A 16221-nucleotide genomic window follows, 5' to 3' on the forward strand; every position below is an offset into this window, starting at 1 on the left:
ATCTTTAATAATGTATCGATTTATGTTAATAAACGTTTTATCATTCTCCATGTTTGCTTAAATACATAATTCCCAATCTATGCAAGAAAAAACAATTAGCAGCATACTGCAGATATATATATATTTGTATATCTGTATATTCACTTGTACATAACGACTGTTTTAATGCCAATACAAGCGACACTGTGCTCATTTTGAATTTTTACTGTAAAGTATGAAATAGACAAAAGAGCATGATGAGAGCATGATGACACATATTTGTTTTTTCCCCGTAATAATTTACTCTCTATATTTGATTAATCTCAACATACAGTATGTATTCATCATGAATAAAACTATAATCAGCAGAGCCTAAAACAATACTGGCAGCTTTACTTATCATGTTTTATTGTGTGTCTGGTCTCAGTTAGCTTGTGGTATCAATGATACTGTGAAGTTAGTGATCACTTTGTGTGGTGTGGGTGAGAGAAGACAGAAAGTAACGACAGGCTGTTTGTCGCTGATCTGAAACGTAATGTTGACTAATTACAAAATGCAAAATACAGACCTATATTAACTGTTTATATATTTACTGCTGTTTTATTAATAAAACAATATTTGCATAAATTCTGTACATTTGAAACTCTTGTTTTTCTTTTATTGCACGAAACCTCTGGTGATCTGAAGTTGAGTTGAGACATTAATCACTCACTGAATTTATATTTAACATGCTGACACTGAAACACAACTGGAACACATTTCAAACAGATAATTCACTTTATCTTTAACACGGCACTCAAGTTAGTTTGAAATTGGATTTATTTGAATATATTTCAACATCTTGTTTTTCACAGTCCCAGGAAACATGAAACTGATGTCTTCATTGTCTGGACTCTATAACCATAATATACATTCAGAAATGTTCAGGTCCACCTCATCGTTCTTGCTGCTTCTAGAAAACATTGACAGAGTACCTTTGTAAAGTCCAGCATTCTTCCTTTGTAGCTTCTAGTGCATTTTTGGATTAGTGCATCATTGGAGGAGCAAGTCAGAAGATCATTTTTCCAAGTTCAAACATCACCTACAAGGACAATAAACAACAGATGTAATATTATTTTATTGGTAGATGTTGTAAGTGTTTTTAGCTGCAGCAGTTTGAGAATGCGTGGCGAAAGCAGGTTTGCTCTGATGAATAATAACATTACATTCTTAAATAAGGTATACAAGATCTCCTTCACCTCTATAGTGATGAGGATGACGATCATCCACTCCAACCTCAAGCTGTGCTTCTCGCTCAGGTGGCTCCTCATGAGGTCTGTCAACTGTGTGCAATGTTCCAGCTTCTCATTCACAACCTGAGAAACAAAGAAAACTGAGTCCAGATCAGAAACAAAGCCTCTTACAGTGGAAATCAGAGTGGCTCTCTATATTAAGAGACTGATTTACTTACATTGACCCTGCGGTTGATGCTGAGGAACAGGCAGGTCTTCTCGTAGAGTTTTTCCAGGTTTTCTCTGTCCCAGTAGAAATCAGGTGTGAGGAGCAGGTCGGACCTCAGGTTTATACAGTGTCTGAGGAGGAGGGTGTAAATACGGGTGTAAATACAAAACTCATAAATATGAAAATCATACTTTATAAAAGAGACTGGAGTTAATGTCAACAGCTCTTCTAGCTATCTATCTATCTATCCATAAATACACCATATACTGCACTCCGTACAGCTGATATCTAAATTTCACACTCTCATGGATATCTGTTCCCTAAATGTGCCTCATCTTTTTTCATCATTCCGTGGGAAAACGTTGATAAACACTGTTAAAGAAAGTGAAAAAAGAAATCCTGGATCTGCACCAACCTAAAAGGAGTTGTTCTCTGACCCATTCCACATCCTTCCACTAAGTTTCCTTTGAATCTGTTCAGTCATTGTTGTGTAATCTTGCTAACAAACCAACTTGAGAAAAAAAACAAAAGTCTGCAGTTGCCAGTAAACTCCAATTAGACAAAATTGAATTTACCTTAAAGCGAACAGCTCTCCTATTTTCTGCATGACCTCTGCAGAGGACAACTTCACTCTTTTGCCAGCCTTCAGCGTCTGAGTGAGGGAGAAAACATAAGGGCATTAGCATTAAGGGAAGCACTGATGTTCTAAAATAAAACTAAAAAACAACACTCATAACACATCATCAGCTTTTCCTTATCTCTTGCCGCTGGCTGGTAATATCCACTGTACCTCTGGAATTGACTGAATTGACTCTACAAAGTCGTCTAACGCCACCTCCCATATGGCCAGCTTCACTGGAGGAGAAAGAAAGAGGTGACTGGAGTGGAAGTGCAACAACAAAACAACACACAACTTTATGGTTTGCAGTTGAAGGTTCTCACCTGACAAGCACAACGCATTTGAAAAGGCGAATTTCTCCAAAACAGCATCATGTTGATCAATGTAGTCATTTAGAATGAAGTTTCCGCGTTCAAGCTTTGTATTTCCTCTGCGGGAGAAAAGAGTTGTTTTATGACAGCTAGTGTGAAGGTAAAATTAGTTTGAGCATTGGAGCAGAACATACTCGCTAACAGTGTAGTTGATCTCTTCATTCTCCCAGTGAACTAATGCTACTTCATAAGGCTGGATCTCATGGCGTTCCAGTATTCTCATCACACTTTTCATCTATAAAGACAGAGACATTGAAGAACTACACTGGAGCAGAGAAGTTAACAAGAAATCCAATTAATGACATATCATATTTTTATAAATGATTAATAGTTTTGTTTACCGTTTTCTCCTCAACATTCCAGAAAACTGCTGAGCCCTCCCTGAAATTTCAGAATTGGATTGTCAGTACATGATACGATGTAAAAAACTACAAACTATAACTTCATTTGTTTCCTTAAAAAGATGGACTGTTTTTTCTATAACTCCTTTCATCATTGAACAAAACGTGATTCATCTTAATTCAAGCAGTCAAACAAGAACTTTGCCTAGAATAAAAAGGTCAATATTTAATCAAACTCAAACAGAGAAGCTGACCAAGTCATTTTTGTTGCCTTTTTTCAAAACAGTTTTTGATATTGGATTTCCGTCAGGACTAAAAAAAAAAAAGTTTATGATACCCAGCCCTGTCAAATTAAATACTACATATTGTGGTACCTTAATAATTCTTAAAAAATTTACCATCACATTATTTACACTCAGAACAAAACCCAAAACAAAGCAGTTTGAAAACGACGATGTTTTTTCTACCTGAAGAAGAACATGACAGCGTTGTCATCTGGTTTTGCAGCCTTGTCTGTGCTGATCACCAGCACATTTGAAGCATCTGAAATTACAATATGACTCATAAAATGGTTGATGTTGCTGATCCAAGCGTTATATATATATAAATATATTTATATATATCAAATCTCTCTGCAGTGGGCGTCATACCTCTCGGTAGATCTACCTCAAGGAAGCCGTGGCTTATCAAGTCATGGCAAAGTGTTGGCAGATGATACTGATCTGCTGTTGCAAAGGCGATACACTGCAGCATGTCCTGCAGAGGAAACATGGGGCTGGATTCATCACGGAAGCTAAAACACTAACATGATATCAACACATTAACATCAGCCATTTATCCGATGACCCGCTGCATCACCTTGTCCTCTTTCTGAGACGGCTGGTTGGCTCTCGAAGGTTGTTTTGTTCTTGGTCCTTTGGGAACCCTCTTCCCAGGCACCGTCACTGGTTTTAAAGTTGGCTTTAACATCGACTTCACGAGGTCTGGTGAATAAAAGCGATTCTGTCCACTTCTACATTTGTTAAGCATCCCAGGGTCAATGAACAGAGCGTTGTTGAAACTTTGAAATCCACCTAAAGCTGGCAGGATGTGTCTCTTATGTATCTGCTGTTGGTGAAGAGTGTTAAAGGAACAGGTCCTTGAGATCCCTGGGTCAGAGCGAGTCCTGGGTTTGGATTCATACTTATGAAGCTGGACAGACTGGGAGACACTGGCTGTGGCACGGATGCAGAACGGTTTCCTCCCTACGGACCACTGTGCTCCCAGTCTGGACCACAACTTCTGGAGGAGCATCTTCTCATATAGACTGTGACCTACAACACAGGGATCAGATGTTATCAGAGCTCGAGCAATAGATCTGTTGACCAAGTTCTATATATGTAGTTCGATTTGTTTTACATAACAATATGTATTCTAACTTTACAATAAAGTTCATGTAAAATATCAATCAATATATCACATTTCTTCATCTTCAAAATTAATAACGAGATTTTAGGAATCAGCATAATTTAAAAAAATATATGTACTAGCTAATATATCGGTATCGGAAATGTTCTACACCCTAATTAGGCACCATTCATAAACACATTGTAATGTCCTGCAGAGCCAATTAACTAGAGCATCATGTCGAGTTGAATATCATGTGCAATGTTACCTAAATAATAATTACTGCTATTATCATTGTCATGACTACTTTCTATCGCCTCTTTAATAATTATATATGTTTAATGTCCAGTGTAATTTACATTATTGCAGTTTGGCAGGAACCCACACCAGCAGGACTGACCTTGACTGAAACCACAGGGTCCTCTGTCAGTCTGGTGAACATCTACTCACACTGAGTCAGCTTGTGTGAATAACAAAGCATCGATAAACAGAACATGTGGAGCTAAGTGTGCAGAGAGGAAGTGGTTCACATGCTGCTGCACTTCACTGTGCAGCTGTTAGCTGTTAGCCGTTAGCTAGCTTACCAGTGCTGAGACAGGAGCGACTCACAACATGACGATGTTGAACGGATGGAACGTGTCAGAGAAGTGACGCTGGTTCTCTTGATTGTTTACGTGTGATCCTGAGGGACAGAGCAGGCGAACATGTTGGGTATTTGTCAATAAAGTTTTATGAAGCCGGTCACTTCCTGTTTGGCTTGACGTAACGGCGCCCGGGTGTGTGCCCTGCGCATTGACTGGCAGGTTCGGGAGGTGATTCTAGTGGAGCTCAGACACTGAGCTGGTCTTCTCTTTCTTTTTTAACCCATCTCTTGTTGTCTTTCTTTTGTTTGCTGCTGTGCAAAACAGTTTGTGTTTGTATCGACTATTACCTACATATTTTTTATTACTATAGGAGGACTGAGTGTTTTCTACGGTGGCCGAGAGATCTCAACGCACTGCAAATAAAGAAAACACATGAAAATAGAAAGTCAAACTTGCGAATTAAGAAAGAACTTCAACAACACACATGCAAATACAGAAACGTGCTGCAAATTGCAGAAACTACATTAGAAAGGTTTCCTGGGGACCAAAAAAAAGATGAGCCCGGCTGTAGTTCAATGCTTTGTGAAGTTAGTGAAGTCTGCTACTCATCAGTGGGGATGGGACTTCAGAAAGCATTGAACTACAGCTGGATGTAGTACTGGATTTCTGTCTGTCCTAAAAAAAAGTATTTAGGTTTGATTAAATAATTTTAATTTGCCCCATCAAAATGTCACAATTCATTCCTTGCAAAGTCACAACCTCTGTGTAATTCTGACTGTTGCATCTTGGTAAATCCACTTATGATAAGGGAAGTTAAGGTAAAGTGTTGGCAAATATTAAACAATATAAATCATATAAAAAACGATGGTTCAGTTGAGGCTATGCTTGTAGACAGGGCTTCCTGCAAGTCTAAGATCAGGGCGAAAAAACACATCTGAGTTGACCTTCATGTGCATCTTCATTAACTTTTTCGTTCCTTTATGTTCTTCCAAATGTTTGTCTCTTAGGTTTACTACTTTATAATCCACGCATCGTAATTGATTTTGATACAGAGATTTATTCTTGAATTAAAACGAATCAAGTCTTTAAATGTCAGAGGTCTTCATTCACAGCACCCCCTGTGGTGGAGCACGGTATAGCCCGTGTTTGGTGTTGCCAGGAGACTTCTAAAACAGTAACTCAGTAACACTCCACTTCCCCTGCAACACACCTAACTATAAGTTATGGAAAACTCCGATGAGGTATGTTTAACTAAATAAATGAATGCCACCTCTCTGTGTGGAAGATATTACTGAGAAACAAAGTCCTCCATATGTTGACAACTTCTTATTGAAGTGAAAATCAGGTGAAAATGTGTTTGGAATTTGTAAAAAAACTTTTACTTGTCATTCTTTGCTGTTTTCTTCATTAGGGGGATCAGTCTAATGGGAGGGAGAGGCTGAAGATGAGAGTTGCAGTGTTGGAGGAGAGTGTTCGATCGTCTGAGGTGGAGTGTAGAGCCAGCAGAGAGACGGTGCTGAGGCTGGTGGCAGAGCTCGACCGAGAGAGGAAGAAGGCCGCCAGCAGTGCAGCAGCACTCGACTCACTCAAAGTGGTACTGACACAACAAAGAGTCTCCTAACTCCATTTTACAGATCAGTTAGTTTACCATACACGCATCAGAAAATTCAGAGAAGACGCTGGAATGTTTTGTTTTGATTTAACTGTTAATTTCTTTCCCTTAAGTTTTATTTCTCAAAACAAAAGCAGTAAAAACTGTTTCACCATTAACTTCACATATTGAATAGAACAATGGTGGATAAAACAGCTTTACTGGTTTATTTTAAATTTAGAAGTAGTCAAATGTTCAATAGTTCAAATTTTAGTGAACGTAAATTAAGTATTATAGAGCACTGACAATTATAATACTCAGTGTCTATGATTTCCCCCTGGTTGTTAAAACCGTATCTCTCAGTAAAACAAAACAGGAGATGAACTCATCATTTCAAATGGTCACTTCATTCCTGGAGTTGACTGAAAAACCACATACAAGACTTCCTCCAGGACATTTTACTTTTGACATTGTTGTGTTTAAGTTGTTTTTTTCTCTTTTAGGAGTTGGATGGCCTGGAGGTGGGAAGGAGGAGTGTTGAGATGGATAAAGAAACCCTGATGGAGAGGCTTGATGCCAGCAAGAGGGTGACGGAGGCAGCGAGGCGAGAGTCCACCTGTCTGGAGAAACAGGTGGAGGAGCTGGAGAGGAAACTACAGTCAAGTCAACGAGAGACTCAGGCAGCTGAAGACAAACTGCAGACGTTCCTGAGGAAGGTGGCAGGTCTGCTGCAGGCAAAGTCTGCAAACGTCATCCTGCCCACAGAGAGAGATGTTTCACAGACACTGGATAAGGTGAGGGATCAGTGGGGATTTCTATCACATCACACAAAGATTACTCCAGTTTAGGACAATACTCAAGCAAATGTTTGTAGTTACTTTGCACTACGATGTATCTTTGATTTGAATCCATCTCCTCTCAAAGAGACGTTCCTACTCTGAAATAAACACCTTCATTTTCTGCGTGTGTCTGTTCTGCAGATGATGTCTGAGATGGAGGCCAGGCTGTGTCAAGCCTCAGAGGAGCTGAAGCAGCAGACGGAGCTCCAGCACGGTGCGCTGCAGAGGGTGCAGCTTGCAGAGCAGCAAGTCCAGGACCTGAGAGAGAGACTGCAGGGTCTGGAGACCGAGCTGCTGACGGCAGACATGCATCGTGACGGGCTGCGACACAGCCAACAGCATGTGAGTAAAGAACATAAACAGTAAATGAAACTATTCATTACAGTTTTAGTGCTGTGGCACGTCCTTGATTTGTTGTTTCAGTATGAGCAGTTCCTGGAGCAGCTGTCAGAGACACTGACGGTTGACAGCATCGCTCTGGATCTGGGCTTCGACATGAGGCTAAAACTCATCCTGTCACGTGCAGAACAACTTGTCAAAAGAGAAGGAAGTGCTCTGGTGGACAGCAAAAGTCTCACTTACAGTTTACAGCGAAAGGTAAGCGTCTTTACAAGCGTCTAGAAGTGTGCAACTGGTATTTGATCATGAAGATACCATCTTTTATTTGTGTAGCTACATCTACATCTATTGCATGACCAGTGATTCACCTGTGATCAAAACTTTCCAGTTGAAATCACAGAAGGACCAACTGGAGAGCAAAGAACTCCACATCCAGCTCCTGAGGAAGAAGGTGTCGGAGCTGGAAGAGGAGAGGAGGTGTCGCTCAGCATTGGCTGTGGAGCGAGATGACGCACATCTGGAAACCAGGAGGCTGCAGAAAAGACTAGAGCGTCTCCAGAGCGAGCTGAGGGCCACCAAGCAGAGCAACACTGAACTCAAGGCCCAGCTCTCCCACACCAACGAGCTCAAGGTAGAGGGGACGAGGGTTCGGCCCCAAAGTCGATCCAGAGGCATTTTCATCTCATAATGTTTGGTGTTTGTATTGTTAAGGTATAGATAGGTGAAAAGTAGTTGATCGTATTTTGTAACGGTGTACACATTTTGTAACGCAAATCACCCATGTACATTTAAAGCATAATATCCAAGAGCATCAAACCAAATTTGTCTCCTTGACAAATGAATTGAATAAAAGTTGTTTCACTCAACACCTCTGTCTGACATGCCAAGTTGAAAGTCATGGAACAGAGTGAGACCATGCAGGAGCAGAAAAAGAGGCTGGAGCGGATGGTGGAGGGGAAGGCCAAGGTGGAGAAGAAGCTGACTTCAGTGAGCTCAGAGCTTCAGAGCCACGAGCAAAAGACCCGAGAGGACGAGCAACAACTGGGCTCCCTCAGACAGAGCCTGGCTCAGCTGTCTGACAGAGAGAGGGAGGTAAGGGGGGGCTGCATATTACAAAACATTTGTTCTGCAATGGTAAATCCATGTGAAGAGAAAAAAGGGAGATACGTTCAAATGTTAAAATTATTTAAATATTCAGTATACTGTCTTCAGGTTGGTATTTTCTCCTTAACATACAAGAATACACAATCCATTCACTATTTTTCTGTCCATGTTTCAGTTGCTGGATTTCCGCATGGTTGTCTCCCAGATGCTCAGTTTGGATGCCACGGCCCCGCCTCTCCCAAACCATGAAATCATCAAATCACTGGAGACCCTTCTCAACACTCATCATCACTATCACCACCTTCATCACCATGTGAATTTGCCGTGGCAATGTCCTACTCACCGGAGGCCTCATCTCTGCCGAATCCAGGATCGTCCTGACAACTTGTCCTTGGACGTTTCTACCTCCAGGTCCGCTCGTCCAGAAGAGGCAGTTCCCCTTTAAGAAACCTTTCATGCATTATTCTTCAAGCCAAACCACACTTACAATGTGAGGGGATTGTTGTGGAAATTCAAATAGACCTTATATAGTATGAGATTCTCAGAAACCATGTTTTCCTGTCTGTGTTTTCAGAAGAAAATATGATTCACTGAACAAATATCAGCAATGTTAATAAAAAAAGAGAATAAAAGACAAATATCAAAATAAGGATTTGGCATTCATTGTTTTTCATGGTCGCATATACATACATTTCTATAATTTTTCACCATTATTTACACGTTAAATAATCTTGGACTGTTATACATTTGATACTGAACTGACTGTCATACAAAATATACAGTAGATCTATATGTCATAATCTTAAAGTCGCATTTTGTATCTTTAAAAAATAAAAACAGTAAAATGTATAAAGACCATGGATGACTAACGTAACAGTGATGAGTCTGACTTTGATATTAAAACACATATCTTGGCTTAAAGGAATCTCTCACGAGTGTAAATCAAGTTAAAAATGGATCGTTTTACCACAAACACAATGACAGATGTAGGTGGATCAAAACAACGATCAGAACTGCATGCCAACGAGTAAAAAAATAATTGCAGTGTGAGATATAATAAATGTCATTATTGTATTATTTTTACAAACTTTTCACTTACAAGCAAATTCACAGGCTATTTTCCAGCAGTTAACTTTGGTGCTATTCACTGACAGTTTTCTTCAGAGAAATACAGCTTGTTTACGTCACTGTCCACAATGTCCACAATGTCCACTGTGGGAAAAACTGTCTTCAGCAAAGATGCTGCTTAATACATGAGCATTACACAGAGGATGATGGTGAGATGCTTGATCCTATGTGCTACACACAAAGAGATTTACTGTAGAGGTCAGCTGTTCTTCTTCTACAGTCAAAATGATCAAGATCAGTCTTTGCTCCCCACGTGATCGACGGAGCCTCATACTGGCGGCAGAATACTGAAATGAAAAGCCCACACGGGAAGCCTACACTGGAGGTGGTCCGTTTGTGTAGCTGAGCATCGGGTAGAAGGAATGAGCAAAGTTGTTGGACTGAGTGCAGAAGTCCTCCTCAGACATTGGCAGCAGGAAGGCAAGGACCACTAACAGGAGCAGGAAGAGCTGAAAAGGCAACGCCACCCAGAGGATGCGCCTCAGAAACGGTGACCTACGAACCACCCAGGACTCCGAATCAGAAGGGAAGGAAGCGGATCCAGCGTCGCTGCGAGACCTGATTACACACAAACACGCATTGACAACGCAGCACAGACTCAGGTTTAGTTCAGCACATCGATCTATAGGAACAAACAAGAACCTGCTTTCTCACCCGAATCCCTGTTTTACTAACTTTTTAATCCCATTAGGAAAGTTATCTTAAATGTGCCAGTGTGTTCACAATAATAATATCCTATAAATGAGTCTGATTCAATAAACTTAACTGTAACTGCATTCTAATCTAATTAGCCTGTCCCCATATACTTCACTGTTCACCATTTTCTACCAGTTTTCAATCCAAATAAGGTCTCAGGTCAGCGACAGGGCAACTGCATGAGAGTGCTTCAGTTGTAAGCACCATGCTGCGTTCACAGACACAGTCAACATGGTTCAAAGCAATGCTGGAACAATGTTTGACATTGTGATCTGCATGCTGACTGAGACTGGGTGGATAAACACAACTACAAAGACAGTCACAAGAACAGTTAACAAGGCATTCTGCACTAAACAAATGCATTTAATGTGTGAGCTTGCATTCCTTTGCAAAGTGTGTTAGGACGACAGACAACAGGCATGCTGCAAGTACCAGCTGATAATCAGATTGTTTTTTTTAAAAGGACTCTTTGGAAGTTTGTGTCCTGTTGAAAAATGCAAAGCATGCCGAGACAAGAAAAGCATAGCCATTAGAAAGATCTTCTTTAACAAAGTAGTTTCACTTTTTTTGAAATGAACAGTTCGGGAAATATGCAGATCTTGCTGAGGGTTAGAAGATTGGTACCATTCTGATCATCGACTGTATGTAAAGATAAACACGCTGTCCAGAAATTAAGCCAAATTATCCAGCCTGCACAGTAGCTATCAGGGGATGGAACTGCTGTATCAAGGTCCCACAGTTCCATCTAATAGAACATTTTATCTGACGTATATTTAGACTTTTTAGTTTGGTCCATGTCCCATTGTCTAACATGGAAGACGTCTTCTGCAGCCAGCCACCAGGAGGTGATTCCGACTCTTTGGCTTCACTTCTGGGGAGCTGTCATATCGTACATGCAGTCCATGAGCTATAGCTTAGCTTTGCTGTTTCCCAAAATGTCATACTCTTTATTTGCATTGTTTATTATCACCATCACCCTCAGATTTTCTCAAAGTTTAGAGGACGTTGTCAGTAAAAGTGAATAATTGTAAAGCATGTTTACTTAATACTCTAACACCAATTCATGTATGTATTTTAATATGGAGGGAAAGTAGGCCTGCAGCAACATTCTCAAATTTAACTCATGTGATCTGTGACTCCAGGAATGCATGGATATTCATGACAGTGATGTTCATTGAGTTTGCTGAAGTGCCCCTTGACCACTTCACAAAATGGAGACCTGAGAGGCAAGACAGACTCACAGATGAGACACTGAGGGGGGGGGGGGGGGATGGTGGAGAGTCAGTGTGATAGCAGCAACAGCATAAAGAAGAAGAGGAGGAAGAAGAAGAAGAAATGTTACACACAAGAGAGAGAGATAGAAAGAGAGAGAGAGAGTGAGAGAAAGAGAAACTGCAGCCTTTGCATTGTTCATTGCAGACATTTCCTGGCTTGGCCATTTGAAAGGTAAAGGTGTGTGTGTGCTCAGTAATAGCGAGGACTAGTCAGACGTAGAAGAATATTTGTGTAAGACGCAAGAAATGCCCTCTGGTTAGCGATATTAAGCAGCCGAGGACATTGGCGGAGAAGAGGCCTTGCACCATTCCTTGTGAAGCTATTATCAAGGATGTGTGGGCTGCCACTCACCTCATCACCTAACCTACACACAGTGTCTAGACTTACAGAAGATGATGGAATTCAAGATCATGAGCTGCTACTCTGGCACATGCATCTGAATCTGAATTTTAAGATTTTTAGCTCTTTTAAACTCAGCTGTCGTTTAAGACTTGGGGATCAGCCTCCAAGTGCATCATGGGCTGATGAGTTCCATTATCTTCTGGGTGTGCTAGAAACCAACAGAAAGGTACCTGTGGTGTGGACTGCTCACAGACGGTCCAGGCTGTGACAGACTACTTTTGCCCCGTTGCTGTTTGCAATGAACAGGGGGGAGGGGGGGTAAAAGAAAGAAAGTATGTTTCAGTCCAGGCAAATCAAGACAAAGCTACCGATGAAATCCCAAAAAATGAAAGAAGGGCAGCAACAAAATCATACGTGAAGGTGATAGATTTTGTATCCTGTGATAATAAGGATTCTGGCTTTGGCTTGAGATTGCAACAGAGTGACTGCAATAGGAAGCTACAGATTATGCAATGTTATGCATGACTCTCATTGATAACAGTGATATTCAGTAACATACACATAGTAAAAGCAGCAACATGCTTATTTGGACTGATCTTTAAATAAATATGACTCAGGACTAAAGTCAAAATATTGCTCTCTCATTCTGTAGCTTACAGTATAAAATATATATAATATCACGCTTACTACATCATAACATCATACTTTCCATATGTCTTTGGTAATTTGTTTCTAACCAGTGTTATGGGGATAACACTACGAGGATAAAAACAAAATTAGAGGAAAGTCAATTGGAAGGAGATTTCCGTAGGATAGTTTTAGTAGTTTGAAAATAGTGGAAAAGAAAAAGTGATCACTTGGTTAGTCTACCAAGAAGGGGAAGGAAGAAATGAAAAAGGAATTCCCAGTTTTCTAGCAGGATTTGCTCTGGGAAAAGACGACATGCAAGAGTAAGAGTAAAAGGCTCCGAGAGGTTCAGATTTCAAAGGGTGTGATTGTAAAGCAGGTAGTAGAGGTGTAGAAAAGAGTGAGGAGAGATCTTGGGATGGCAGAGGTGAACTGGGCCTTCAGTGGGGCATTCAGGGCACAAGGTACTATGTGCAGTGTCTCAGAGGGGTCACCAAACACCTGGCTCCTCATAGAGCAGCCTGAACAGGTGGGTGCAAACGTTACCGATCGTCGATGACTCGGCGTGCTCCGTCCTGACACGGGACTGAGGGAACCGGATGTGTCCAGCTCATCAGCAGATGACCAAGAGGACAGATCCTGTCAAAATACGAATACAACTCTAAAACATACAGTTCTGTGAATTGCATCGTTAAATAAACTTAGTAAAATAAATAACACCTACTGAAAGCTTCCACTACAACTGTAAAACTTGAACCTCCAAATGAACCATATACGGTAAAGATATTCATAATATATTTAGTTTAAAAAAAGATTTATAGTTCTGTGATGGAAAAATTTATTCTATGTGAAAAATTAATTTTTGTTGTACAGTATTATCTTTCTCAACAATGCAGGATCCTATCTGTTGACCCTGGACAGGTATAAACTGAGTGAAGCTCTACCTGTTGGCTACTTGTGATGTCCAGAATCTTGGCCAGCTCTCTCAGGTCTCTGGTTACTTCTTTTAGCAGCAGTTTGAGCCGGTTCCCGATGACATGAACCTTCTCCTTGGCTTCCAGGCAGTCGCTGCCCTGAGAGTTGACCAGCAACTGGAGGGACATGTCTTGTAGCGAGGCGACTTTCAGCTGAGAGTCCAGGAGCTCCTGGCGGATTTGCTGTGTAGAAAAACATACTTTCAAAAATAATTGAAGCAACAGAAACACACACACTGTCCTATCATTAAAATAGGTGTCAGTGAACTTTAGTGTTTACCCAGGATGTATATTTCTGCTTTGACTCACTCTAATGACTGTGACCTTAAGGCTTTGAAGAAGACGGAATTAATTCAAAGTAAAACTGTTTTTATGATCATGATCCAAATAACGATTTAAATGATTAACCATGAATGATTTTCAAAAAGTAAATAGATAAATATAACTTGTAATTTATACAAAATTTAAGGAAATGACCTTTATTCAAGAAGATATTTGTATTAAATTCCTCTGAGGGAAACATAAATATAAGTATATAAACATACTACTTAGAAAACTCTCCTGCTACAACCAACATGCATTGATAACAAACGACTGTGCCTGTTCTCAATTTAATTTAAATTCTTATTACTAAACATACTGATGGAATCAATAAGGTCATTGTTCTGTACCGTCAGTGTTTTGTGATGCTCATGGAGGGTGTCACTCTCCTGGATGGGGTCGATGGGAACCACTTCGTTCCTCCGGCGGTCGATGTTTTCCAGCCACAGCAGTAGACCGTGGCTCATCTCATGGAAGTCCTGTTGATCAGGACGTTAAACAGGAACTTAGAGATTCAACTCTTGAACATGTTTAGGGAAATTAATAAATACAGAGGAATCGCTTTGTCCAAACAAGATTCTGTGAACTTGCCCATCAAGGCTGCTGTGTTGAGATAGTGAGTGGCACTAACCTGACACTGCATGAGCGCTTCCTTTAGTGAAGACCTCCACTCCTCCAATGAGCTGCACAGTTTGTCCCAGTGGTTGTTCATATCTTTCAGTTTGGCCTGTAGCTCTCTGGACTCCTCTGTGTCTGACTGCACAAACTCAGCACTGCACAGGTTGATGGACAGCACGATAGCCTTGCGCTTATCATAAGCCTTCTGCAGCTCCTGTCGAAAAGTATTTAATACACAGTAAGTAACAAAGAGATCTTACTTTACTGACAATACAAGGAGCCAAATATAAGGACTTGGTTTCAAATGTTAAAGACATCTAAGCTGACTGTAAAAATAATAAACATAGAATAGTGACATGGTATAGGAACAACTTTTAAACCTTGAGCTTTTTGATGCGCAGCTCAATCGTCTGGATGTCGGTGCTGAGGTCCAGCCTCCGCTGCTGCTCCAGCTCCTCCTCCGTCTCTCCGAGCCAAGTCCAGATTTTGTTCAGATCTGAGTTCAGCTGCTGCCACTGCTGCTGGCTCTGCTTTGTGCGCATCTCTTTGCTGAGGCTCTGAGCCTGCAGGAGCTCCCAGCGTTCAATCACACCTAGGGTGCAGAATTTTCATTTTTCATTTTCATTCTTTGAATAAAATAAGTTAATTAGCCACTCAAATTCAGATATTTTGGACATGATCCTAAATTGATTTTTGAAAGGCCTTAAAATTTAGACATTTGTCAACTCTTCCCTGTCCACTGGCTCCGTTCCTCCAGCTTTTAAACCTAAAGGTACTTCCTAAATGACTCATCATTACCTGATGTCTGGGAGTCTGAGCTACTGGGATCTGCCAGTCCAGACACTGCGTCTTCCTCCTCCTTCAGCTCAATGCCCATCCTCTTCACTGTGTCAATACTGCCACGGCACTCACCCAGCAGCCGCATCTACAGAACGGATGTGATAGAGCTCAGGCATAGCAGAAGCAGATATTAAATATTTTTAAGTAAGCACTGCACTAAATGTAATTGGTGGCATTTTATAAGCTACCAAAATATGATATGGAAACTCAGTATGATGGTTGTTAAACTGCTTATAAATAGACATGATTTTAGTAATAATGTTATGGAGTGGTAAGAGTGCGTTGCGTGACACATACGTATCCCAAGTACGAGGCATCCAGTTCCGTGTTTGTTGGAGTGCGGCTGCGGGTGCTCTCCGTTTGTTGCTGCAGGAATCGGCTGACGTCCAGAGGGTGAATGTGAGAGTCAGAAGAGGCAACCTCCCCTGGAGATACAACAACATCTGGTCATCTTCGCAAAATATGATTCAACATTCAATCATAATGGTCACGTGAAACATACTCAACCCAAGAAGAAGTAAGACCCCGTTCAGACAGAGAAATCAGACGTAGAGAGCAAGAAGTGACCTTCTGCCTCACTGCATTTCTCTCCTGTCCTGCTTACATCAGGAGTTTCATCCTTAATTTGAATTACAGCGTTCAAAAGCATCTCTCTCAATGGTAATATGTCTCTGTGTGAACGGAGACTGAGAAAAAATCTATTTTGAACAAATCTGCAATCCATTTAGCAAGAAGTTCAGACTTGTTCCCAGTGACAATAAAACAACATGCTTTTCTGTAACACAAAATGCACATTCAGAAAATCCA

The 16221-nt window shown here is 40.8% G+C and overlaps 3 protein-coding genes across 22 annotated transcripts in view; 1 reads left to right on the forward strand and 2 right to left on the reverse strand.

Annotated features, from left to right (window-relative positions):
• Positions 1-780: 780 nt before the first annotated feature.
• rmnd1 (required for meiotic nuclear division 1 homolog) lies at positions 781-4923 on the reverse strand. Of its 2 annotated transcripts, none has more exons than XM_020098019.2 (12): positions 4721-4923; positions 3609-4063; positions 3401-3506; positions 3218-3293; positions 2751-2790; positions 2544-2644; positions 2362-2468; positions 2210-2274; positions 1995-2071; positions 1430-1550; positions 1218-1334; positions 781-1060 (listed from the first exon to the last, which is right to left on the reverse strand). In XM_020098019.2, the coding sequence occupies exons 2-12, from the start codon at positions 4041-4043 to the stop codon at positions 1028-1030; spliced, it is 1278 nt and encodes a 425-aa protein (XP_019953578.2). In that variant the 5' UTR covers positions 4044-4063; positions 4721-4923; the 3' UTR covers positions 781-1027. The 2 variants fall into 2 exon arrangements, with proteins under 2 accessions (XP_019953578.2, XP_019953579.2); XM_020098020.2 differs by lacking the exon at positions 4721-4923 and adding an exon at positions 4537-4696.
• A 943-nt stretch (positions 4924-5866) lies between these two features.
• Positions 5867-9183, forward strand: ccdc170 (coiled-coil domain containing 170). Its single transcript, XM_069535901.1, has 8 exons — positions 5867-5961; positions 6132-6314; positions 6815-7105; positions 7292-7492; positions 7574-7747; positions 7878-8120; positions 8378-8581; positions 8769-9183. Exons 1-8 carry the CDS (start codon positions 5944-5946, stop codon positions 9036-9038), a joined length of 1584 nt encoding a protein of 527 aa, XP_069392002.1. The 5' UTR covers positions 5867-5943; the 3' UTR covers positions 9039-9183.
• A 50-nt stretch (positions 9184-9233) lies between these two features.
• The window catches only part of syne1b (spectrin repeat containing, nuclear envelope 1b), a 70973-nt gene continuing 63985 nt past the window's right edge, over positions 9234-16221 (reverse strand). For 17 of the 19 annotated variants that reach the window (XM_069535892.1, XM_069535890.1, XM_069535898.1 and 14 more), the window contains 9 exons: positions 15712-15839; positions 15373-15499; positions 14955-15166; positions 14588-14788; positions 14307-14435; positions 13606-13818; positions 13208-13300; positions 12265-12323; positions 9234-10279 (listed from right to left, as the gene is read on the reverse strand). In XM_069535892.1, the coding sequence (XP_069391993.1) occupies positions 10036-10279; positions 12265-12323; positions 13208-13300; positions 13606-13818; positions 14307-14435; positions 14588-14788; positions 14955-15166; positions 15373-15499; positions 15712-15839 (1406 nt within the window). In that variant the 3' untranslated portion in view covers positions 9234-10035. The remainder of the gene's footprint in view (positions 10280-12264; positions 12324-13207; positions 13301-13605; positions 13819-14306; positions 14436-14587; positions 14789-14954; positions 15167-15372; positions 15500-15711; positions 15840-16221) is intronic. The other 2 variants (XM_069535897.1, XM_069535896.1) reach the window with 1 other exon arrangement.

The sequence above is a fragment of the Paralichthys olivaceus genome, chromosome 12, assembly GCF_024713975.1.
Source record: "Paralichthys olivaceus isolate ysfri-2021 chromosome 12, ASM2471397v2, whole genome shotgun sequence".
Taxonomy (NCBI): Eukaryota; Metazoa; Chordata; class Actinopteri; order Pleuronectiformes; family Paralichthyidae; genus Paralichthys; species Paralichthys olivaceus.